We start from the raw sequence: 27,253 nt of genomic DNA on the forward strand, positions 1-27,253 counted from the left end.
CCGACCAATATCCCTCCAAACCCTTCCTATTCACATACCCATCCAGATGCCTTTTAAATGTTGCAATTGTACCAGCCTCCACCATATCCTCTGGCAGCTCATTCCATACACGTAATACCCTCTGCGTGAAGAAGTTGCCCTTGAGGTCTCTTTTATATCTTTCCCCTCTCACCCTAAACCTATGCCCTCTAGTTCTGGACACTCCCACCCCTGGGAAGAGACTTTGTCTATTTATCCTATCCATGCCTCTCATGATTTTATAAACCTCTATAAGGTCACCCCTCAGCCTCTGACGCTCCTGGGAAAACAGCCCCAGCCTATTCAACCTCTACCTATAGCACAAGTCCTCCAACCTGGCAACATCCTTGTAAATCTTTTCTGAACCCTTTCACGTTTCACAACATCTTTCCGATAGGAAGGAGACCATAATTGCACCCAATATTCCAACAGTGGCCTAACCAATGTCCTGTACAGCTGCAACATGACCTCCCAACTCCTGTACTCAATACTCTGACCAATAAAGGAAAGCATACCAAACGTCGCCTTCACTATCCTATCTACCTGCGACTCCATTTTCAAGGAGCTATGAACCTGCACTCCAAGGTCTCTTTGTTCAGCAACACTCCCTAGGACCTTACCATTAAGTGTATAAGTCCTGCTAAGATTTGCTTTCCCAAAATGCAGGACCTCGCATTTATCTGAGCTAAACTTTTAGAGATGCATTACTGTTGGCAAAGTGCTGAACATGTTCATGTTGTATCGATTGTAGCGGAATTGATCACTTGCTTAAAATAAGTGGATTAGCAGAGCGGTTAAAATAGAAAGTGGGAATATCAATGCTTTCACATTACCTGCTAACATCAGCCATAACGAACTGTAGGCTGTGCTGACTGAGCCATGGTCTGGCCAACCCTCTTCCATTCAAGGTGATTGTGATCTCCTGGGATTTTTGTGTTTTGAGATTAGCAAACTGCATAGCATCAGCTGAGGCATGGTTGGGATAAATAGACAAAGTCTTTTCCCTGGGGTTGGGGAGTCTAGAATTAGAGGGCATAGGTTTAAGCGGAGAGGGGAAAGATATAAAAGAGACCTAAAGGGTAACTTTTTCACACAGAGGGTGGGACGTGTATGGAATGAGCTGCTGGAGGAAATGGTGGAGGCTGGTACAATTGCAACATTTAAAAGGCATCTGGATTGGTACATGAATAGGAAGGGTTTAGAGGGATATGGACCAGGTGCTGGCAGGTGGGACTAGATTGGGTTTGGACATCTGGTCGGCATGGACGGGTTAGACTGAAGGGTCTGTTTCCGTGCTGTACATCTCTATGACTCTATGAAAGTCTCAGAGCTAGAATATGAACACAGTAAAGAAGTTGGAGAGGGGCCTTGGTAGCAATTTGAAATGTAGAGAGGAATAATTTAATGCAGACCACAAAAAATACCTTGAGCAATTTTTAATGTAAAGAATATCCACAGGTGGTTACATGGCAGAAGCATAATATTAAGTCAAAACATATATTGTAGACTCTTTTCACCCTTTTTGCAATTCCAAATCATGAGTTCGACATTATTATTTAAACAGATCCCAATGCCACAAGTGGAAATCAGCAGATGTGACACATGGTTTGGAATTAATCACAATGAACACTTATATTATTGAGGCTTATTCATGCCAGGTTGATTCAGTAATCCAAAATTAGTCAACCTCCTTCTATCTGGCTTTGGCCCCAGCTATTATGTACACCATGCCACTTGTTGGAGATATAGTCTGAGATGTTCAAAAGGTGGGTACCATATGAACATAGTTGGCCTTTCACACCTTGAGCCCATTCTGTTATATAGTTTAATTGCATGGACACTGATCTTAAAAAATGAATTTAAAAAACCCAATAGTTTTACCTTCTTTGTTAAATATTTTGGAGATATGGATAGGGAAGGCTGTTTGATTGGATCTTGATTGGAGGTCAGAAATCATGTGATCACATCTCCAGAATAATGGATGACTGAGTTGCAATCCTTGCTGAAGGGGTGATGGACTAATTTGCAGTTTATTGGCAGGAATTGGTATTGAGTGTTAATGCAGCGTACACTGGCAAAGAGCACTGAGAATAAACAGTGACTTGTGCAGACTCACATCCTGAACTGCTGTTGCTGCATAAGTGGATAATTGTTTCCTGGTCCCAAGGAGAAAACATTTTAGTTACATCCTGGTAAACCTGGCAGCCTCATTTCGTAACACTGTTATTATGGTGTGCATTGCCAGGGTTCTAAAGGAGGCCTGTGTGCATCTGCATTGGACGGCTGTTATTCACTCGCTGCTAGTTGAAGGGAAACAGAAAATGTGACTGCAGTTTTAGAAAGCATTTAAAATCAGTGCATGGACTAGCATAAAGTATAAAATGAACCCAATACGACAGTGCTTCCTAAACTTTCTCCCGATGTGACTCCATTTTGAAGCTTGGAATTTGTTGCAGTCTGTCACTTGGAGCAGGAGACGGGATGAGGTATCTGTAACAGTAGAGGGCATGGCAGACAGAAGCTGTGAGAGTATTAGGGAGGTTGCAGAGATACCCAGTGGCTGTTGCTGTCTCTGAGCTCGCAGCCCCTTCACATTTTGAGGTGAAGCAAGTCAGTGAGCAAATTGTAAAGTCTCCCTTGTTCAGCTCCAGCTTGAACACATTTCTGGGATAATGCTGAAACATTTCTTTGTCTGTAATTCTGCTGGAGTTGCCTTATGAGGATACTCTGGCCCAGTATAACCCTTTAATAACCACACACCCAGTATATAAACAGAGTTAATAACTCAAAGCCCTTTACCAGTTACTGAGATGAGAATTTGCAGGAATCCACAAAGTGCTTGACACATTATACTCCAAGCATTTCCCAACAACAACTTCTATTTATATAGCACTTTAGCACTCTAAAATATTCCAAGGTTTTTGCAAGGATTGCTGTCGAAAATAAATTGATGTCATGGAAACATAGAAAATAGATGCAGGAGTAGGCCATTCGGCCCTTCGAGCCTCCACCACAATTCAATATGATTGTGGCTGATCATGCAATTTCAATATCTCACTACCTCTTTCTCCAAAAACCCCTTGATCCCTTTAGTAGCAAGGGGCATGTCCAGATCCCTCTTGAATATAACTACAAACTGGCTCCACCAGCTTTCTGTGGTACAGAATTCTGCAGGTTCCCAACTCTCTGAGTGAAGAAATTCTTCCTCAGCTGAGTCCTGAATGGCTTACCCCTTATTCATAGACTGTGATCCCTAGTTCTGGACTTCCTCAACATTACGAACATTCTTCCTGTATCTAGCCTGTCCAGTCCCATCAGGATTTATGTTTCTATGAGATGCTCCCCTCATTCTTCTAAATTCCAATGAGTGCAACCCTAGTCAAGATTAGAGTGGTGCTGGAAAAGCACAGCAAGTCAGGCAGCATCCAAGGAGCAGGAAAATCGACGTTTCAGGCGATTTTCCTGCTCCTCAGATGCTGCCTGACCTGCTGTGCTTTTCCAGCACCAAACTCTTGACTCTGACCTCCAGAATCTGCAGTCCTCACGTTCACCTACAACCATGGTTCTATCCAGCCTTTCTTCACATGTCAGTCCTGCCATCCCAGGAATCAGTATGTCATGTCGAATCACATGAGGAGATAATAAGAAGGTAGTCAAAGAGGTTGATTTTAATGAGCGTTTTCAAGGGAGGAAATGAGGAGGAAAGAAAGAATTACATCCCAACAGCTAACAGCATAGTACGAATGAAGGAGCTAAGGAAGGGGAGACAATGGCCCAGTGCTATTATCACAAGACTATTAACACAGAGACCCCAGTAATGATCCCACTATGACAGATGGTGGCATTTAGATTCAATTAAAATCTGGAATTAAAAGTCTAATGATGACCATCTTGATTGTTAGAAAAACCCATCTGGTTCACTAATGTCCTTTAGGGAAGGAAACAGCCTTCTTGCCCACATGTGCCTCCAAACCCTCTGGACAATAAGCGCTGGCCTAGCTAATGACACCCACATCCCATAAATGAATAGAAAATAAAATCAGGGATAAGTAATTTTCTGTTATATGATCTTGTTAAAAATATATTGTGGTAAAATCCACCCAAAACTTGGAAAACAATCCTATTTAAATTAAATTGATTAAGCCCCAAATGAAATTCCTATTAATCCCATGCAATCATCAGTGTACATTAGTACAATGTTTGACATTTGACTCCAGTCGTCTTCTTCCTTGGTTAATTTTTACTGGGAGGTAACACATTTTTCTCGAAGTATCCGGGATTGGTGATGTTTCCTGCTGGATTGTAGACCGCTACCACCATGAACATACCCTTCCCATCTGTAGCACAGCCAGCACCCAGCTCATGTGATTCCTTCCACACCATCTGTGTGAAGTGGCCTAGAATCAATACAGAAAGAAAATCTTGCAGTTTTATAGAGCCTTGCACAGACGCAAGATCCATAAAGCATTTCACAGCCGCTGGAATACCCTTTGACGTATTGTCATTGCACAGTGTGGAAAATGTAATCGCCAATTGTGCAGAGCAAACGCCGACAGCTTTATAATGTTAGCTAATAAATCTGTTAATAAATATCAGGACATTATGGAGAACAGTCTTGCTGTTCTTTGAATCTTTTATGCTTATCTGAGAGGGCAAATAGGGCCTTGGTTTGAAATGCCCTGTGAAAGACATTATACCCAATGGCTCAACACTCTCTTTAGTAAGGCAGTGGGATTGTCAGCTTTAATTAAGCTTCTCTTAATTAAACTCTTAACTTTGAGCACCTCTATTAAACCTCCCCTTAACCTCCTTTACTCCAAAGAAAATTATTCAAGATCACGGTATTCGCAGAACTACGGCACAGAAAGAGGCAATTCAGCCCAGCTGGAATGATCTAGTTTCTCTTACTGATAGGAATTGATTGCTATGATTAATCAACAATTGCATTACCATTGTCCCATGCGGCTACTGGAGTATTAGTAGATAAACAGATGGAATCTAGCAATGCCTTGCTCCTCTACATATTTTCAACTATTGCCCACTTGCCATACCTTGTGGTGTTACTACGTATTTTGCCCAATTACTTGGGATAAACTTAAAATAAATCAGTAAGGCAGGTGGACTGTTAGCCTACGGTCTGTGCTCCCATAGCTGAAAGGACAGTTGTACAGACATCACATATGAAAATATAACTATGCCATCCTATGTTGCCCATAGGATGGCGCAGTTATATAGTACTCAGCATTAGAGTTCACAAGTGAATAATGGCCACCATGCGTGCCAACAGAAAGTGCAGTGTGAACCTTAAAACCTGACCCCAGCAAAAATTAACCTGCTTGGACTACCTTACCTCACATTGCTGTCCCAGTTGTGTAATCTTTCCCCTTTTTTTAATGCATTCAATCAAATGACTTGTAACAACATCCAAATGGTGTGTCATAGAACATAGAAGAATACAGCGCAGAACAGGCCCTTCGGCCCTCAATGTTGCGCTGACCTGTGAACTATTCTCAGCTCGTTCCCCTACACTATCCCATCATCATCCATGTGCTTATCCATGAAAATATTCTCAACAAGGGTCATTCAGTTCTTAAACAAATTGCTCAGATGTGTCACTGACTGGACCAATGTTAATTGCCCAACCCCAAATGCCCTTGTTAAGGTGATGGTGAATTGTGTTTGTGAACCACTGCAGTCTATTTGGTTTAGGTAGAGTCACAGTGCTATTAGGGAAGGATTTAGAAAATAATATTTGGGAATACAATCTGAGTTCTTTTGAAACATGTGTTCAGTTGTGGTCTCCCTGTTATAGGAAGGATTTTATTAAGCTGGAGAGGCTTCAAGGCTGGAACTATCGTCACTGGAGTGTAGGAGGTTGAGAGGCACTCTGATAGAAGTTTATAAAATCATGAGGGGTATGGATAGTGTTGTTCCCTGGGATGGGGGATTTCAAGACTAGGGGGCGCATTTTTAGGGTGAGAGGAAAGAGATTTAAAAAAGACCTGAGGGGGCAGATCTTTTACACAAGAGGGTGGTTCACGTGCGGAATGAAGTCCCTGAGGAAGTGCTGTAGGTGACACAGTAACAACATTTAAAAGACACTTGGATAAGTACATGAATAGGAAAGAGTTAGAGGGGTATGGATCAGGTGGGACTGGTTTAGGTTGGGATTACATTAAGCATGGACTGGTTGGTCCAATGGCTCTGTTTCTGTGCTGTATGACTCTCTGACTCAATGACTCTATGATGTTGGTTAATGTAGCATAATTGGAGGAATAGCTGAGTTTGTGTGTACAGTAGATTTCCTTCCACCATGCCTGAGTTTACTGCACACCAGGTTTTTCAGCAGAAAAGGAAGTAATTTGTTTAACTGAAACAAATCTGTGAATGAACATTCCCATTATTCTCACTTCCTAAATAAAAACATAAGTTGTGAAAGAAACTCAGTAAGACTGGCAGTATCTACAGAAAGAGTAACAACATTAATGTTAACTGGTATAATGTCTTCTGAACTGAAGAACAGTCAAATCAGACTCAAAGCATTAACCCTGTTTCTCTTTGCTGTCAGACATGGTCTGTTTCTCTTGCGTTTCTGTTTGTTTTAGTCTCACTTCTCAATCTCTTTTCTCACAACCCTAAAGCCTTTTCTCTTTCATGTTGTCTACTTCCCTTTTCAAAGTTATGACTGAATCTGCTTCCACTGCCTTTCCAGGCAATGTAGGCCAATTTACAACATCTCACTCTGTTACCGTCAATGCTCCCTGCCTTCTTTTTTGCCAATGACTTGTTGTTTGTGTCCTTTGGTTGCTGACCCACCTGCCAGTATTAAAAAAGGTTCTCTTAATTAAATCTTTAATTTTGAGCACCTCCATTAAGAACATTATTAAGTAAGAAATAGGAGCGAGAGTATTCAATAAGATCATGACTGATCTTTTTGTGGACTCAGCTCCACTTACCTGCCCGTTCACCATAACCCTTAATTCCCATAATGTTAAAAAATTTGCCTTAAAAATATTCAACAAGGAAGCCTCAATTGCTTCATTTGGCAGGGCATTCCACAGATTCACAACTCTTTGGATGAAGAAGTTCCTCCTCAGCTCAGTCCTAAATCTACTCCCCCTCTTTTTGAGGCCAGGCCCCCTGGTTAAAGAACTTTACAGCTCATGCAGTAACCCTTTGAAATATGATTGTTGTATGATGTGCAAAATATAATAGGCAATTAGGCAGAGCAAACTCCCCCAGCTTTATAATGTTGGCTAATTACATCTCTCCTTAGCCTCCTTTACTCCAAACAGAACTATTCCAGATTGCAGAATTCACAGAATTAAGGCATGGAGAAAGGCCATTCAACCAGCTGGGATGATCTAGTTTCTCCTATTGATGGGAATTGATTGCTATGATGTAACTGCCAGAGTAATAGCAGATAAACAGATGGAATCTAACAACACCTGTCCTCCTCTGCATATTTTCAACTACTGTCCACTTGCCATACCTTGCCATACCATATTTTGCCCAATTAGAAATACTTGGGAGAACTTTAAAACAAAACAGCACCAATTTATTTCCCCAATTTGTGCTATTTGGATATGACTCTACTGTTTTTACCATGGAACTTACATTGAAACAAGAAGGTAATTCAGCTAGTTGAACTTCTTTTGCGAATCAGTCGGAGATTTGCATCTTAGATTCATCTACACATCTTTGATTCATATCCATTGATATCATATCCTAATAAAAACTGCTAAATCGCAGGCTTGAATGCTCTAATTACAGTTCTAGGGTTATAGAGATGTACAACACAGAGACCCTTCGGTCCAACTTTTCCATGCTGACCAGATACCCTAATGGGCAGACGGTGGCTCAGTGGTTAGCACTGCTGCCTCACAGCACCAGAGACCCGGTTTTGACTCCAGCCTCGGGCGACTATCTGTGTGGAGTTTGCACATTCTCCCTGTGCCTGCGTGGGTTTCCTCTGGATGCTCCGGTTTCTTCCCACAGTCTAAAGGTGTGCAGGTCAGGTGAATTGGCCATGCTAAATTGCCCGTAGTGTTAGGTGCATTAGTCAGGGGTAAATATACAGGATAGAGGAATGGGTCTAGGTGGGTTACTCTTCAGAGGGTCGGTGTGGACTTGTTGGGCTGAAGGGCCTGTTTCCATACTGTAGGTAACCTAAATCTAAATCTAACCTAATCTAGTCCCATTTTCCAGCACTTGGCCCATATCCCTCTAAATCCTTTCTATTCAGATGCCCATCCAGATACCTTGTAAGTGCTGAAATTGTACCAGCCTCCACCACTTCCTCTGGCAGCTCTTTCCATAACGCACCACCCTCTGCGTGAAAAAGTTGCCCCTTAGGTCCCTTTTATATCTGTCCCCTCTCACCCTAAACCTATGCCCTCTAGTTCTGATCTCCCCCACCCCAGGGAAAAGACCTCGTCTATTTATCCTATCCATGACCCTCATGATTTTATAAACCTCCAAAAGGCCTCCGATACTCCAGATTCACACCAAGTATAAAATGATTCGAGCTTGCACTCACACTCTTCAACTTGGAGATTGCATCCCCTTATTGCTTAGTCCCTTACCATAGGAAGTAGTTTGTCCATTGAATCCTTTTCTCAGCTGAAACATCTTCTGCCTTAGCATTTGAGACTCACGGAATTACAAGCCATGTTCATGCTTCTCCTTGGTGAGTGTTTTTACTCTGCCATTTTAATCCCAAACCTTCCAGGTGTCTCCACACTGGAAGAGTAAATGCAGTGGCTGGCCTACATTTCAGTTGGCACAGTGGTTAGCACTGCTGCCTCACAGCGCCAGAGACCCGGGTTCAATTCCCGCCTCAGGCTACTGACTGTGTGGAGTTTGCATGTTCTCCCCGTGTCTGCGTGGGTTTCCTCTGGGTGCTCCGGTTTCCTCCCACAGTCCAAAGATGTGCAGGTCAGGTGAATTGGCCATACTAAATTGCCTGTAGTGTTAGGTAAGGGTAAATGTAGGGGTATGGGTGGGTTGTGCTTCGGCGGGTCGGTGTGGACTTGTTGGGCCGAAGGGCCTGTTTTCACACTGTAATGTAATCTAATCTAATGTAGGATTGAAGAGGGAGGAGTGTTACTTGTTGAAAATAGCTTGATAGTACACCAGTAACAGGGTTCACATCATAGTGCACTGATCTCCATGCACCATCGCTGCTGTTGGATGGGTTATGTCTGAGCTCAACTTGAGGCAGTAACCATATTTGGCTAATCGCAGAGCCCTTCTGCTTGTATCTCTGGACTGTAGACCTAGCGGTAATATGGCCAATCGCCTGGCAGGCTGACGCACAAATCTATTGCAGCAGCAGTCAGAGCTCTTGTAGAAGTTCCACTTTGGTAGCAAAAACAGGAAGGCAGATTATTAAATGAACGATGTTATTTTGGGAAAGCAGGAGGTGCAATGGGGCCTTGGTGTCCTTGTATACCTGTCGCTGAAATTATGAATGCGGGCGCAGCAGGCAAATATATTGGCTTTTATAGTGAGAGGATTTGAGTTCAGGAGCAGAAATTTTTTACTGCAATTGTACAGGGCCTTAGTGAGTTTGGAAGAATGAAGGGGAATCTCATAGACATCTATAAAATTCTAACAGGGCTAGACATGTTAAATTCAGGAAGCATGTTCCTGATGACTGGGGAGTCCAGAACCAGGGGCCACAGCTTAGGGATATGGTGTAGGTCATTTAGGACTGAGGTGAGGAGAAATGTCTTCACCCAGAGAGTGGTGGAATTCTCTGCCATACAAAGTGATTGAGGCCAAAATATTGAAGTGTTAAGAAGAAGTTAGATATAATTCTCTGTGTTAAAGGGATCAAGAGTAATAGAAGAAAGAGGAAACAGGGTACTGAGTTGGGCGATTAGCCATGGTCACGTTGAAAGGGTGGCACGGTGGCTCAGTGGTTAGCACTGTTGCCTTACAGCGCCAGGGTCCCAGGTTCGATTCCAGCCTCGGCTGACTGTCTGTGTGGAGTTTCCTCCCCATGTCTGTGTGGGTTTCCTCCGGGTGCTCCGGTTTTCTCCCACAGTCCAAAGATGTGCAAGTTAGGTGAATTGGCCATGCTAAATTGCCCGCAGTGATTGGTGCATTGGCCAGAGGGAAATGGGTCTGGGTGGGTTACTCTCCTGAGGGTTGGTGTGGACTTATTGGGCCAAATGGCCTGTTTCCACACTGTAGGGAATCTAATCTAAAAAAAAGGTAGAGCAACCTCAAAGGGCTGAATGACCTTCTGCTACTATTTTCTATGATTCAATGTTTCTACATGCCTATTGGTTATAAGACCTGTGACAGTGGGAGATAGTGGTGTTTATATTTCCAGATTGGTTTGGGGTGCCAGTGGATCTGGAATTGTCACCTTTTCACAGTGCACTTTGGTACCAATATCTGTGGGTTGGTCACCATGTTCAGGGTAGTCTTCAGTGCACAGAAGACTTTATATATGACGGCACAGGATAAGATTCATCAATTGTTCTGTAAAATGCAATAGAGGTCCATTTTTTTGGAGTGAGTCTGGGGTCTGTCAATAGAACCGGACAAGAATGTCACATGTTCCACTGTTAGAACATAGAAGAATACAGCGCAGTACAGGCCCTTTGGCCCTCGATGTTGCGCCGATCCAAGCCCACCTAACCTATACTAACCCACTATCCTCCATATACCTATCCAATGCCCGCTTAAATGCCCATAAAGAGGGAGAGTCCACCACTGCTACTGGCAGGGCATTCCATGAACTTACGACTCGCTGAGTGAAGAACCTACCCCTAACTTCAGTCCTATATCTACCCCCCCTTAATTTAAAGCTATGCCCCCTTGTAATACCCGACTCCATACGCGGGAAAAGGTTCACACTGTCAACCCTATCTAACCCCCTAATCATCTTGTACACCTCAATCAAGTCACCCCTAAACCTTCTTTTCTCTAATGAAAACAGCCCCAAGTGTCTCAGTCTTTCCTCATACGATCTTCCTTCCATACCAGGCAACATCCTGGTAAACCTCCTCTGCACCTGTTCCAGTGCCTCCACATCCTTCCTATAGTATGGCGACCAAAACTGCACACAATATTCCAGATGCGGCCGCACCAGAGTCTTATACAACTGCATCATGACCTCAGGACTCCGGAACTCAATTCCTCTACCAATAAAAGCCAGTACGCCATATGCCTTCCTCACTGCACTATTTACCTGGGTGGCAACTTTCAGAGATCTGTGTACATGGACACCAAGATCCCTCTGCTCATCCACACTACCAAGTATCCGACCATTAGCCCAGTACCCCATCTTTTTGTTATTCTTCCCAAAGTGAATCACCTCACACTTAGCTACATTGAATTCCATTTGCCACCTTTCTGCCCAGCTCTGCAGCTTCTCTATATCCTGCTGTAACCTGCCACATCCTTCCTCACTGTCAACAACTCCACCGACTTTCGTGTCATCCGCAAACTTGCTCACCCAACCTTCTAACCCCTCTTCCAGGTCATTTATAAAAATGACAAACAGCAATGGTCCCAAAACAGATCCTTGCGGAACACCGCTAGTGACGGCACTCCATGAAGAAACTTTGCCATCAACTACTACCCTCTGTCTTCTTCCATCCAGCCAATTCCTAATCCAAACCTCCAACTCACCCTCAATGCCATATCTCCGTATTTTCTGCAGTAGCCTACCATGGGGAACCTTATCAAACGCCTTACTAAAATCCATATATACCACATCTACCGCTTTCCCCTCATCAATCTCCTTCGTCACCTTTTCAAAGAATTCAATAAGGTTTGTGAGGCACGACCTGCCCTTCACAAAACCATGCTGACTATCCTTGATCACATTATTCCTATCCAGATGTGCATAAATCCTATCCCTTACAATTCTCTCTAAGACTTTGCCCACAACAGAAGTGAGACTCACCGGCCTATAGTTACTAGGGTTATCCCTACTCCCCTTTTTGAACAAGGGAACCACATTTGCTATCCTCCAGGGATATTTGTGCTTTACAGTAGCATTGGATCCTGAGCAGAACATTAACCCCCATCTTTCTCAATCATTATATGGTGCTTGATTGCACCTTATGTATTATGTTTATATATTATAGAGAGTTATTATCATAGAATCATAGAATCCTTACAGTGTGGAAATAGGCCGTTTGGCCCAACAAGCCCACACCAATCCTCCGAAGAGTAACCCTCACAGACCCATTCCCCTAATCTATTATCTTATATTTACCCCTGACTAATGCACCTAACCTACACATCCCTGAACACTACAGGCAATTTTGCATGGCCAATTCACTTAACCTGCACATCTTTGGACTGTGGGAGGAAACCGGCGCACCTGGAGGAAACCCACGCAGACACGGGGGAAATGTGCAAACTCTACACAGTTGCTTGAGGCTGGAATTGAACCTCATACCTGGTGCTGTGAGGCAGCAGTGTTAACCACTGTGCCCCCGTACCGCCCCGGTGGTATTATACCTGAATATTTTTTGCTACTCTATCTCTCCAGCTGTCTTTCTCTCAGATAACTCTGTACTGCTCTCATATGACTCTGCCTCTCTGTACTGATTTGTTCATGGGATGTGGGCTTCGCTGGCTGAGGCAGCATTTATTGTCCATCTCTAATTGTCCTCAAGAAAGTGCTGGTGAGCTGCCTTCAGGAACTGCTGCAGTCACCTGCAGTGACAGTGAATAGGGAGATTTCGGACTTTCATCCAAAAGTGATGACTGAATGACATTAAATGAAGGTGTCCTTGTGACTTCGAGAAGAATTGGCAGGTAGTGCTTATCTGTGTTGCTGCCTCTCTGTAAAATAACTAGTGCCTGAATCTATCTCAATCTTGTGATATGTTGCAAAATTTAAGCACTTTGTTTTACTGTCCGATTTGTTGGGGAGATATAAATAAAGCTGGTTCAATAGCAGGTAGTGTTACTCAGTGCAATGGACAACACATCTGCCTCTCTTCTTCCTTATTGCTCTCTACTTTTGACTTTCTTAGTATATGTTACTGTCTCAAATACCTTGTATTTCCCATTTCTCTCACCTGTTCCACTCTTAAAACCAGGAGATTTGAAGTCGTATTTCTTGATTTCATTGTACCAGGATTCACTTACTTCGATCCCTAAAACAAAACAAAGATATTTATGATAGGATTTGAAAGGGTTATAAATGTAAGCTCATCACTAATAAATCCAATAACAATCAGGATTTTGACTTAAGATTTTGATTTTATTGTCACATCTACTCAAGTACAAAAGTACAGGAGTACAGTGGAAAGTGAATAATGTCGACACACAATTACCCAGGTACAGATCTTAAGAAAGAAAGAACAAGGTTAAAAGTTAAATATTGTAGTAATTATAGTACAGTGGCACTTTCTCACTTTTAAATATAAACAAAGAAACAAAACTTTTTTAGATTAGATTAGACTCCCTGCAGTGTGGAAACAGACCCTTTGGCCCAACAAGTCCACACTGACCCTCCGAAATGTAACCCACCCAGACTCATTTCCCTAACACTAAATGCCTCTAACACTATGGGCAATTTAGCATGGCCAATTCACCTGGCCTGCACATCTTTGGACTGTGGGAGGAAACCAGAGCACCTGGAGGAAACCCATACAGACATGGAGAGAATGTGCAAACTCCACACAGTCACCTGAGGCTGGAATCAAACCTGGGTCCCTGGCACTGTGAGACAGCAGTGCTAACCACTGAGCCACCGTGCCCCCCAACCCTGGTGAATGGTGAAATTTACCCAGAGAATGGTGAGGGTCTGGAACTTACTATCACAAGGAGTGGGTGTATTTAAGGGGAAACCAGAACAATGTATAAGGAGAAAGTAATAGAATATTATGATAATAGGGTTACGTGAAGAGCGGAGGAGGTGAGGCATCACACTGTCATGGGTTGAATGGCCTATATTTATTCTGAATGTAATATATATAATTGCTTTTTCTACTTGTTCGTACTTCACACTGGTTTGATATTAAATGAGTTAAAATGAACCATCTGCAATTCTTCACACCCTCCTTCTCAAGATTTGAAAACTGTGAAATTTCTCAATCCTAGCAACCTGCTGGCTTCTTAACCAGCAGCTTGGTGCTGGTTCTCAATTCACTCGCATTTGGCCTTCTGATCGAGAAACCCATCTCGGCTAAATGCTGGAAAATCCACTTCACACGACACACGTTTTCAGTCGTCTGTTTTAAGCCATTAATAAATTTTCTCCTGGAAATATTATTGGATTTGAAATCAAACAAGCTCATGTTGAGGAAAACAGTTATGAAGACAGGCTGGCAGAATGGCATAGGAGGAGATGAATTAGTTGAGGGTGAGAAAGGTTTTGACTTTCTGCCTTTTACCTTGGGAGTGGATAGAAGTTGTGGTAATTAGATAGGGGTTAAAAACAAGGTTATGTAAATTCCTGTTCACCCACTGTTGTGTGTTGTTTATATTTTATATACATGTAAACATGACACACTGGCTGTAAAAGGGAGGTGATGGCCTATGGCAGATGGTGGAATTTTAATTTCATAGAAAACAAACCTGTAATTAAGAGTCTAATAATGACCATATATCCATTGTTGATTGTTGGAAAAACACATCTGGTTTAGGGAAGGAAGCTGCCGTCCTTACCTGGTCTGGCCTACTTGTGACTCCAGGCCCACAGCAATGTGGGCTTACAACAGCCCTCTGGGCAATGAGGGATGGGCAATAAACGCTGCTCCAGCCAGCAATGTCCACATCCCATGAATTAGTTAAAAGAATACCTACTCTTATGCTTCAGTTTAAGCTTCCAGCTCCTTCTACAGCTTGTGATACTTTTCCAAGTCAGGCTTCACCAATCAAGCATAGTGATTGTTATTAGTAAACAGACTTACAAAATCAAACATAGACTCATTGCAAACAACACTCAGCAACTGTGTGTGTTGCTGACCTGTACTCCTGATCCTGAGCACCTTGATTTTAAAATTCTCTTTTTATCCCATCATGGCCTCACCTATATCCTAATCTCTGTGATGTAACTCAGGCCCACAGCACTGTGTTATCTGTGCTGTTGCTGCTTAGGGATCCATCCACTCTTGGTGGCCACGATTTTGAACTTTTAGACTTCTTTATTTCTTTCCAATACCCCTGAAAGCACATCTCCTTCGTCGGACAATGTCAAATTTTGTTTAACCATTCTCTTTTGAAGTGCATCTGGATGTTTTAGGTACTACAACAATGCAAGTTACTCCTGTATTGACAGCACAGCAAGGAGGAGGATTGAGGGTTGTTCTTTGAGAGGAGCAAGTATAGCGATGTGGATGATGGTACCTCAGATGTAGCCTGCAGCTGTTTATCCCTTACTGCTACACCAGACACAACTTCCCCCCATATATGTTTGAATCCAACTTTGCAGTAAAAATGACATTATTTCAGATTGTGGTTATTTTTTTAAAATGAAAACAAAGCATCTTTGATTTATAAAATACAGCAGTCAACTTGTACACTAATATTAAACCTGCAGACCCATCTCAAGAGGCCTTAGGCCTATGACTGTATGGTACCAAGGGGATATTAAGAATAACTGCCAATCAATTCACACCCATCTTGGTTAGACACTACTGACTAGAAGATATCATTTTGGCCCAGTGTGACTTATTGTGTCACCTTCCTGTGGCAGAACAGGTGGGCAGGGCCAGAAGACATTATTAAAATTGGTTAAGAAGCTTCCAGTTTTCATTGTCTAACTGTTAGAGGTTAGGCTATAAGGTTAGTGTAACTTACCCTCTCTTTCTCAGAGCTCACATTCAGGCTTAGCTGAATCTGTTATTATTCAATTAAATATTGGGTGCTATGATGGCTCAATGGTTAGCACTGCAGTCTAACAGCGCCAGGACCTGGGTTTAATTCCAAACTCAGGCAACTGTCTGTCGGAGCTTGCACTTTCTACCTCTGTATGTTCCGATTTCCTTCCACAGTCCAAAGGTCCATGCTAAATTGCCCATTGTGTGCAGCGATGTGCATGAAAGATGGATTAGCCATGGGAAATGCAGGGTTATAGGGATAGGATAGGGGACCGGGACTGGGTCTGGGTGGGATGCTGTTTGGAAGGTCAGTATAGACTTGATGGGCTGAATGGCCTGCTTCCACACTGTAGGGATTCTATGATTCTATTATCGTAAGAATCGCTGTCAAAGTTGATTCAATCTATTAAACATCTAAAATATCCCTCTGAGTGATCTCTCTAACTACTCACTCCTCTGCTGCGGGAGGTCACTCTGAACCCTCACCTCCCTGACCACGGGAGGTCACTCTGAACCCTCACCTCCCTGACCACGGGAGGTCATTCTGAACCCTCACCTCCCTGACCACGGGAGGTCATTCTGAACCCTCACCTCCCTGACCACGGGAGGTCACTCTGAACACTCACCGCCCTGATCACGGGACGTAACTCTGAACCCTCACCTCCCTGACTACGGGAGGTCACTCTGACCGCTCACCTCCCTGACTACGGGAGGTCACTCTGACCGCTCACCTCCCTGACCATGGGAAGTCACTCTGAACCCACACCTCCCTGACCACGGGAGGTCACTCTGACCGCTCACCTCCCTGACCATGGGAAGTCACTCTGAACCCACACCTCCCTGACCACGGGAGGTCACTCTGACCACTCACCTCCCTGACCACGGGAGGTCACTCTGAACCCTCACCTCCCCCATAGGAGGTCACTCTGAACCCTCACCTCCCCCATGGGACGTCACTCTGAACTTTCACCTCCAAAACCACGGGACATCACTCTGAACCCTCACCTCCCCCATAGGAGGTCACTCTGAACCCTCACCTCCCCCATAGGAGGTCACTCTGAACCCTCACCTCCCCCATAGGAGGTCACTCTGAACCCTCACCGCCCCCATGGGACGTCACTCTGAACTTTCACCTCCAAAACCACGGGACATCACTCTGAACCCTCACCTCCCTGACTATGGGAGGTCACTCTGAACACTCACTCTCTGACTATGGAAGGTCACTCTGACTGCTCACCTCCTTGACCAAGGGAGGTCACTCTGAATCCTCACATCCCTGACCACGGGAGGTCACTCTGAACCCTCACCTCCCTGACAATGGGAGGTCGCTCTGAACCCTTACCTCCTTGATTATGGGAGGTCGCTCTGAACCCTTACCTCCCCCAAGGGAGGTCACTCTGAACCCTCACCTCCCTGACCATGGGAGGTCACTTTGAACCCTCACCTCCCTGACCACGGGAGGTCACACTGAACCCTCACCTCCCCCTGCCGGGTCGTCACTCTGAAACCCTCTCCGCCCTGACCACGGGAGGTCACTCCGAACCCTCATCTCCCCCAAGGGAGGTCACTCTGAACTCACACCTCCCTGACCACGGGAGGTCACACTGAACCCTCACTCCTCTGCTACGGGAGGCCACTCTGAACCCTCACCTCCCCCAAGGGAGGTCACTCTGAACCCTCACCTCCCTGACCACGGGAGGTCACTCTGACCGCTCACCTCCTTGACTATGGGAGGTCGCGCTGAACCATCACCTCCCCCATGGGAGGTCATTCTGAACCCTCACCTCCCTGACCACGGGAGGTCACTCTGAACACTCACCGCCCTGATCACGGGACGTAACTCTGAACCCTCACCTCTCTGACTACGGGAGGTCACTCTGACCGCTCACCTCCCTGATCACGGGACGTAACTCTGAACCCTCACCTCCCTGACCATGGGAGGTCACTGTGACCCCTCACCTCCACCACGGGAGGTCACTCTGAACCCTCACTCCCCGACCATGGGAAGTCACTATTAACCCTCACCTCCCCCACGGAAGGTCACTCTAGACCCTCACCTCCCTGACCACGGGAGGTCACTCTGAACCCTCACCTCCCCCATGGGACGTCACTCTGAACTTTCACCTCCAAAACCACGGGACGTCACTCTGAACCCTCACATCCCTGACCATGGGACGTCACTCTGAACACTCACTCCCTGACTACGGAAGGTCACTCTGACTGCTCACCTCCCTGACCAAGGGAGGTCACTCTGAATCCTCACATCCCTGACCACGGGAGGTCACTCTGAACCCTCACCTCCCTGACAATGGGAGGTCACTCTGAACCCTCACCTCCCCCAAGGGAGGTCACTCTGAACCCTCACCTCCTTGACTATGGGAGGTCGCACTGAACCATCACCTCCCCCACGGGAGGTCATCTGACCCCTCACTCCCTGACCACGAGAAGTCACTCTGAACCCTCACCTCCCCAACGGGAGGTCACTCTGAACCCTCACCTCCCTGACCACGGGAGGTCACTCTGAACCCTCACCTCCCTGACCACGGGAGGCCACTCAGACCGCTCACCTCCCTTGGGAGGTCACTCTGAACTCTCGCCTCCCTGACCACGGGAGGTCACTCTGAACCCTCACTCCCTGACCACGAGAGGTCACTCTGAACCCTCACCTCTCCCAAGGGAGGTCACTCTGAACCCTCACCTTCCCCACGGGAGGTCACTTTGAAACCTCACTCCCTGACCACGGGAGGTCATTCTGAACCCTCACCTCCCTGACCACGGGAGGTCATTCTGAACCCTCACCTCCCCCACGGGAGGTCACTCTGAACCCTCACCTCCCCCACGGGAGGTCACTTTGAACCCTCACTCCCTGACCACGTGAGGTCATTCTGAACCCTCACCTCCCTGACCACGGGAGGTCATTCTGAACCCCCACGGGAGGTCACTCTGAACCCTCACTCCCTGATCATGGGAGGTCACTCTGAACCCTTTACCTCCCCCACGGGAGGTCATTCTGAACCCTCACCTCCCCCACGGGAGGTCATTCTGAACCCTCACCTTCCCCATGGGTGGTCACTCTGAATCCTCACATCCCTGACCACAGGAGGTCACCCCGAACCCTCACCTCCCTGACCATGGGAGGTCACTGTGACCCCTCACCTCCACCACGGGAGGTCACTCTGAACCCTCACTCCCCGACCATGGGAAGTCACTATTAACCCTCACCTCCCTGACCACGGGAGGTCACTCTGAACCCTCACCGCCCCCATGGGACGTCACTCTGAACTTTCACCTCCAAAACCACGGGACATCACTCTGAACCCTCACATCCCTGACCATGGGACGTCACTCTGAACACTCACTCCCTGACTACGGAAGGTCACTCTGACTGCTCACCTCCCTGACCAAGGGAGGTCACTCTGAATCCTCACATCCCTGACCACGGGAGGTCACTCTGAACCCTCACCTCCCTGACAATGGGAGGTCACTCTGAACCCTCACCTCCCCCAAGGGAGGTCACTCTGAACCCTCACCTCCTTGACTATGGGAGGTCGCACTGAACCATCACCTCCCCCACGGGAGGTCATCTGACCCCTCACTCCCTGACCACGAGAAGTCACTCTGAACCCTCACCTCCCCAACGGGAGGTCACTCTGAACCCTCACCTCCCTGACCACGGGAGGTCACTCTGAACCCTCACCTCCCTGACCACGGGAGGCCACTCAGACCGCTCACCTCCCTTGGGAGGTCACTCTGAACTCTCGCCTCCCTGACCACGAGAGGTCACTCTGAACCCTCACCTCTCCCAAGGGAGGTCACTCTGAACCCTCACCTTCCCCACGGGAGGTCACTTTGAAACCTCACTCCCTGACCACGGGAGGTCATTCTGAACCCTCACCTCCCTGACCACGGGAGGTCATTCTGAACCCTCACCTCCCCCACGGGAGGTCACTCTGAACCCTCACCTCCCCCACGGGAGGTCACTTTGAACCCTCACTCCCTGACCACGTGAGGTCATTCTGAACCCTCACTCCCTGACCACGTGAGGTCACTCTGAACCCTCACTCCCTGATCATGGGAGGTCACTCTGAACCCTTTACCTCCCCCACGGGAGGTCATTCTGAACCCTCACCTCCCCCACGGGAGGTCATTCTGAACCCTCACCTTCCCCACGGGTGATCAGTCTGAACCCTCACATTCCTGACCACAGGAGGTCACCCCGAACCCTCACCTCCCTGACCACGGGAGGTCACTCTGAACCCTCACCTCCCCCAAGGGAGGTCACTCTGAACCCTCACCTCCCCCACGGGAGGTCACTTTGAACCCTCACTCCCTGACCACGTGAGGTCATTCTGAACCCTCACCTCCCTGACCACGGGAGGTCATTCTGAACCCCCACGGGAGGTCACTCTGAACCCTCACTCCCTGATCATGGGAGGTCACTCTGAACCCTTTACCTCCCCCACGGGAGGTCATTCTGAACCCTCACCTCCCCCATGGGAGGTCATTCTGAACCCTCACCTTCCCCACGGGTGGTCACTCTGAATCCTCACATCCCTGACCACAGGAGGTCATCCCGAACCCTCACCTCCCTGACCATGGGAGGTCACTCTGACCCCTCATCTCCACACCGGGAGGTCACTCTGAACCCTCACTCCCCGACCATGGGAAGTCACTATTAACCCTCACCTCCCCCATGGAAGGTCACTCTAGACCCTCACCTCCCTGACTACGGGAGGTCACTCTGAACCCTCACCTACCCCTGCCGGATCGTCTCTCTGAAGCCCTCTTCGCCCTGACCACGGGAGATCAGTCTGACCCCTTACCTCACTGACCAAGGGAGGGACCCCTCACCTCCCTGACCACGGGAAGTCACTCTGATCCCGCACATCCCTGACCACGGGAGGTCAGTCTGAACCCTAACTCCTCCATGGCAGGGCAGTCTGAAACCCTCATCTCTCCCCCCAGGAGGTCAACCTGAAACTCTTGCCTCCCTGACCACGGGAGTTAGGCTAAAGTCTAAGTTGTTTGGAAGTTCATGCTGCACTCTGAGCTCATTACCTGTTGGTGGCTTTGCCTCACTGCTCCATTTGTACCAGAGGTTCTCGCCATACTCGGTGTTACTGTGCTGGAGCGCACGGGTCTCAGCGAGATGATCTGCCCATTCCTGTGCTTGTTTGGAGAGATCCGAGTTTAACTGGAGTGGCTGTGATTGATGCAGGGCTCGCAATCTGTTGTGTTCTTGAAGCAGTTCAGCAAGAAATGCTTTTGCTTCCTTGTCTGTAAAACATCAGTTGTCTATTGATAGCTTCCACAGAACATTACTGAGGCTGTAGTGTAATTCATTGTTCATCTTATTGGCATGATGAATGTTAGTGAAATGTAAATGTGGCATTTACATATGTACCCAGCATTCTCAGTACAGAAATAGCCATTTAACAAAACAGATCCATTCATTATTAATGCTCCACAGGAATCTACTAACACCCTGCTCTATCCAATCCTATCTTTATATTCCCATATTCCTTTCTGCCTCATTACCTATTTAGTTTTCTCCTTAAAGGCATGTTTGCATTGCATCTTATTCACTTCTTGATATAGCAAGGTTTGTAATCTTACCTTGTTCGCTATCTAGGGCAATTCCCTCAGAAGTGTCAAAGAGTCATAGCCTCCGCCATCAAATGGAAAGAGTGAGTCACCCACCTAATAGTGTTCCTGTAATGATTGCAATCAGCAGGATGTTTCTGACTTGTTACTCACCAGTTTAAAATATATAAGGTTGGTGGCATAATGTGGTGAGGTTTTTTTCTCTGTTTGGCAGAGTATACGTCCAGACAGAATATTTCAAGAGTAAGGTGTTGCACAGTTAAGATGGAGATGAGGAGAAATTTGTTTTCTCTCAGAGGGTAGTGAATCTGTGAAACTCTTTACCACAGAGGGCTGGATCATTGAATATTTTGAAGGCTAACATAGACAGATTTATAACTGGTCAGAGAATCAAGGGTTATAGTTAAACACAGGAACTTGGAGTTGAGAATTATCAGATCTGCCATGATCTCATTGAATGGCGAAGCAGACTCATTGGGTCGAAGGGTCTACTCCTGCTGCTATGTCTTACAGGCTCACATCATACAGTGAAGCAATAGAGTGCACATAACAAGGCAAGGAGCAAAAATCCAAAAAATAGCTTTCACTTGGTAAAGGTTCTAGCAGTTCCAGCATAAACTCCCCAATCTTAAAACTCTATGCCTTGGCCAGTGAAGGCAAGTATCCGTATGCCTTCTTAACCACTTTATCATCCTGTCCTGTTACTTTAAGAGACCGCTGTACATGCAAACCAAGGACCCTCTGATCCTCGGAGCTTACTAGGGTCCTGCCATTCATCATGCATTCCCTTGCATTGTTTGTCCTGTCCAAATGCATTTCCTCAAATCTATCCAGTTTGAATTCTGTTTGCCTTTTATCAGCCCAGCTGAATAGCCCACCTCTATCGTCTTGTAATCTAAGGTTCCTCATTATTTACCACCTGACCAATTTTAGTATCACTGAATCATCATAGTGTGGAGGCAGGCCGCTTGGCCCATCGAGTCATCGCTTCGCAGAATTCCTCAGGTTGCACAACAAAGACTGAGGCCTCCCTTGCACCCTGATTTCAACCACATCAGTCACCCCTTCTCTTTCTGTAAAACTGTGGGAAGAATTTCCCCTATCAGAAATCTTCCCTGCGGGTTCCTGGCTTCAAGCTCCAGTTGCAAATGAGTGCTGCAGTTTGCTGTCCAGGCTGTTGAACAGAGTGTTCTGTCGATTATTTCAGTGAGGGCCTGCCAGTGGTACCACCAACAGGTTGGTGAAACCACTGGATTTTCCCCACCCTTCTCGCTCCGCACTTTAATTTTACATCTATTGTTTCCTTCTATTTCTCTCAGTGCAGCGTTGGGGATGTCTATGGCAGTAAAACTCTGCAGGTGGCTCCAATATAACATGGATTCTGTTCAGGAAACTTAGGATCTCTTTGAATTTGTACTTGGGTTTGCTGGTTTGGATTACTGCGTCATATGAATAACTATTTCCAGTTTTGCTGAAAAAAAGATACATTTTATTAAAGCTTTTCATCTTGCATTTGTCAGGGTCAATTCACAATAAAAAGAACAATTTAAGGGGAATTGCTGAAATAGGGTGCATCAGAGCCATCCTGACAGATAATGGCCAAAACTCATAAAAGGCTCGAGGGTGGTCCTGAAAAATATCAGTCCTCCGCATATTACCCTGAGGTAAGATCTCAAAATGTTTGCTCAACAGGTACGCTAGCTATTTCATATTGCTACAATGCTGTGGTCTTCAGCACGATCAGGATGATGCCTTTAAGTATGAAATACATTCTGCCCAATGTAAAAATGAGTAACGTGGTATATTAATTTCAGTGTTTGAGTGCTAAATGCCATATGTCCCAAAGATTACATCAAACAGCGTATCCCTTTTGCTATTCGCAACGAGCCAGGTACTTACTGTCCACAACCAGACCAAACTTGTAAAATCACACCACAATATCGAACATTAGATGTGATTCTGCAATTGGACAGGTATTTCTGGATAATCCTGTATGTGTGAAAGAGTTATGCTGACAACCAATTTCAGATAGTCCATCAGGTTTGCAGTCTGGTGCACTGCTGTGTCTCAGAAACAACATAAATTAATACACAGGACCCTTTTATGTTCAAATAGAAAGATTTAACACATACACAGAGACTGTTTCAAGTCAACAGAACATGTGACACCCATTTACTGGTTCATTTTTCAGGTCAATGTCCTGAGTAATCCGAATCAACCTTCCTGGTTTAAAATTTAAACAAAGCCCGGCAGTTAACTGTCAATCAGCATTAATAAGTGCATATTCCTTGACAACACCTCTACCAATCAAAGTCCACTTGCCAACCAATCAGCACTGTCATATCATGCAGTATAATGTTGATTTTTCTTTTTGTAGTATTCTTATTAATTGTTCTGATGAGTGTAAGGTGAAAAGCATCTCTATTCTTGCAACATTCAAGTTCTGTACTACCAAATGAATTTCTTTTCAGGGGAATTGGTTTACAGAGCAGAGTAATGCCGACAGCATGGGTTCCATTCCCATCACCGATTTGACGTTACCATGAAGGATTCTCCTTCTCAACCTCTTCCCTTGCCTGAGGTCTAGTGGCCCTCAGGTTAAATGTAATGAGAGAGCAGCCCCTACAGTCTGGTAAGACCATGGCGACACAGCAACAACAAAATATTTTCAGCTTCCTGACAGGAAGTATGAATATTTTGTAGAAAACAAAACACATACCTGGTAGTGGTGCCACCTTGCCTGTTCCTGGTGGCTTACCACTGTCTGGTTGTGCCGAGCCACTCTCATCCTCCTTCACTTCACTGCCGACCGGCAGGACATTCCTAGCAAAGTAGCCTGGATTGGTGATGTTACCAGCCGGGTTGAACTGGGCCACCACGATGGTGAGACCTTTGCCATCCGATGCCAGGCCAGTCCCCATCTCCTTGGATTCTTTCCAAACCAACTGTGTGAAATGGCCTGCAGAGGAACAGCAGGTGGGTGATTTACGAAGAGCACAGGTCAGCTGCAAGCCACAGCTTCTACTGCCTAAGTCAATGCTCTCCTCGACAGACTCCCCCTTTCCATTCACTGTCAACTTCAACCCATTCAAATTTCTGCTTCTCATGCTCTAGATCACATTGGAGTCCTGCTCACCCTTGTGCTGGCTAAGCTGCATTGGCTCCTAATTGGGTAAAACCTCAGTTTTGACATTCTCATCCCTGTTTTAATACCTGCACTTCCCGTTCTCAGTATTATCCTCCAGTTCTACAACCAAACCTCTGAGATCACCATACTCCTCCAATTCGGGCATAGCTCCTACAACTTTGTACATCCAACATCATGTGGAAACGCTTACAGCAAAAGAGATGCTCAGCATATCTGTTTGTGATATTTGGATGTTTCCAAGAAGGAATTGCGATGAAGGAATTGTACCTGTTAATGATATACATTATACACAATGATGAACTAAATTGGTTCTAGTCTACTTTTTGAGGGACATGAATGCACTCCCCTGGTCTGTTAGGAGAACTCATCCACTCTTATTCAAATACTATCCATTTTAGCCATTGGAACGAGGCAGCTGGCATTCAGTTTAATATCTCATTCCCAGTGCCATCAATAACATGTCAATCCTACTGTGCAGTATTTGGAAGTTGTGTGCTTGAGCTTTGCAATGGCTACAAGAAGCAAGGCCAGAGACACAAAGATATTGCTGATAAGGTCACTTACATCTTGTAGTCACCCTCTCAATGGGCAGCTAGTTGGATTGACAAGCTGGCATATGACTGAGACGACTGGCATTGGGAGCTCTATAGACGATTTTGGGAAGTGCCATGATTAAATTGAATTAACTTTATTGTCAAATGAGTACAGTGTCATCTTAGATATAAAGGTACCTAGGTACAGATTCTTTAGTTACAGATTAGTTACAGTGTAACAATGTCACCAACAAATGATGCTACCTTAGGTATAGGGTACCTAGGTACAATCCTAAGCTATAGAATAGAGAAATGAAGAAGATAACAAAAAAAAGGAGGGAGAAGATTAAACATGAGAGTAAGCTAGCCAGTAATATAGAGGAAAACTGCAAGAGTTTCTCTAGATATATAAAGGGCAAAAGAGAGGCATTGGGCTGCTGGAAAATGATGCTGAAGAGATAGTAGTGGGAACAAGGAAATGGCTGAGGAACAGAATAATTATTTCACGTCAGTCTTCATGGTGGAAGACACAAATAATATCTCAAACATTCAAGAGAGTGAGGGGGAAGAGCTGAGTATGGTGGCGATCACCAAGGAGAAGGTGCTAGAAAAACCAAATGGCCTGAAGGTGAATAAATCACCTGGCCCAGATGGACTACCCCTTAGGGTCTTAAGGGAGATAGTTGAAGCTTAGTGGAGGCTTTTGTTGTGATCTTTCAGGAATCATTAGAATCAGGGAAGGTCCCACAGGACTGGAAAATCACTAACATGGCACTCCTGTTTAAAAAGGGAGTAAGACCAAAAGACTGAACCTCGGTCGTGGGTAAGATCATGGAATCCATTGTCAAAGATGAGATTTCTGAATACTTGGAAGTGTGTGATAAAACAGGGCAAAGTCAGCATGGTTTCATCAAGGGGACGTCATTCCTGACAGATCTGCTTGAATTCTTTGAGGAAGTAATGAGCAGGTTAGACCAAGAAGAGCCGATGGATGTTATCTATCTGGACTTCAAGAAGGCCTTTGGTAAGGTGTCACACAGGAGGCTGCTGAGTAAGATAAGGGCCCATGGTGTTAGAGGCAAACTGCTAGCATGGATAGAAGCCTGGCTGTCTGGCAGAAAGCAAAGAGTGGGGATAAAGGGGTCCTTCTCAGGATGGCAGCTGCTGAGAAGTGTGTTCCTGCAAGGTTCAGTGTTGGGACCACGACTTTTCACTTTATGCATTAACGATCAAGATGAAGGAACTGAGGGCATTCTGACTAAGTTTGCAGATGATGCAAAGATAGGTAGAGGAACAGGTGCATTGGGAAGGCGGGGAGGCTGCAGAAGGATTTGGACAAGTTAGGGGAGTGGGCGAAGGGGTGGCTGATGTGGGAAAGTGTAAGGTCATGCCCTTTGGTAGGAGGAATAGAGGTATGGACTATTTTCTAAATGGGGAGAAAATTCAGAAGTCTGAAGTGCGAGGAGATTTGAGAATTCTAGTCCAGGATTGAGGTAAACTTGCAGGTTGTCAGTAGTTAGAATGGCAAATGCAATGATGATATTTATTTTGAGAGGACTTGAATATAAAAGCAGGGATATACTTCTAAGGCCCTATAAAGCTCTGATCAGACCACATTTGGTTTATTGTGCACACCTTTGGGCTGCATATCTCAGGAAGGATGTACTAACCCTGGAGCGTGTTCAGAGGAGGTTCACGAGAATGGTCTTAGGAAAGAAAAGCTTAACATATGAGGAACATTTGAAGACTCTGGTTCTAATTCGATAGAGGGGGGATATAATTGAAACTTACAGAATTCTGAATGGCCTGGAGTAGATGATGGGAAGATGTTTCCATTGGTAGGAGAGACTAAGACCCGAGGGCACAGCCTTAGAGTAAAGGGAAGGAGGTAAGGATAAACTTCTTTGGGCAGACAGTGGAGCGTCTATGCAAATCATTGCCACAGAAGGGTGTGGAGGCCAGGTCATTGAATATATTTAAGACCGAGATACATAGATTCTTGAGTATCAGAAGGATCAAGGCTTATGGGGAGCAAGTAGGAGAATGGGATTGAGAAACTTCTCAGCTATGACTTAATGGCAGAGCAGATTTGATGGGCTGAGTGGCCTAAATTCTGCTCCTATGTGTTATGGTCGTATGGTCTATAA

The 27,253-nt window shown here is 45.6% G+C and overlaps 1 protein-coding gene across 2 annotated transcripts in view; it reads right to left on the reverse strand.

Moving 5' to 3' along the window:
* Positions 1-1,439: 1,439 nt before the first annotated feature.
* Positions 1,440-27,253, reverse strand: part of glipr2 (GLI pathogenesis-related 2) — a 68,663-nt gene continuing 42,849 nt past the window's right edge. For both annotated transcript variants that reach the window (XM_043719848.2, XM_087998554.1), the window contains 4 exons: positions 24,145-24,384; positions 20,880-21,098; positions 13,074-13,151; positions 1,440-4,415 (listed from right to left, as the gene is read on the reverse strand). In XM_043719848.2, coding sequence (XP_043575783.2) covers positions 4,252-4,415; positions 13,074-13,151; positions 20,880-21,098; positions 24,145-24,384 — 701 coding nt within the window. In that variant the 3' untranslated portion in view covers positions 1,440-4,251. The remainder of the gene's footprint in view (positions 4,416-13,073; positions 13,152-20,879; positions 21,099-24,144; positions 24,385-27,253) is intronic.

This window comes from Chiloscyllium plagiosum, unplaced genomic scaffold, assembly GCF_037043375.1.
Source record: "Chiloscyllium plagiosum isolate Xiang-an unplaced genomic scaffold, Cpla_swu_hap1 HiC_scaffold_21, whole genome shotgun sequence".
NCBI lineage: Eukaryota > Metazoa > Chordata > Chondrichthyes > Orectolobiformes > Hemiscylliidae > Chiloscyllium > Chiloscyllium plagiosum.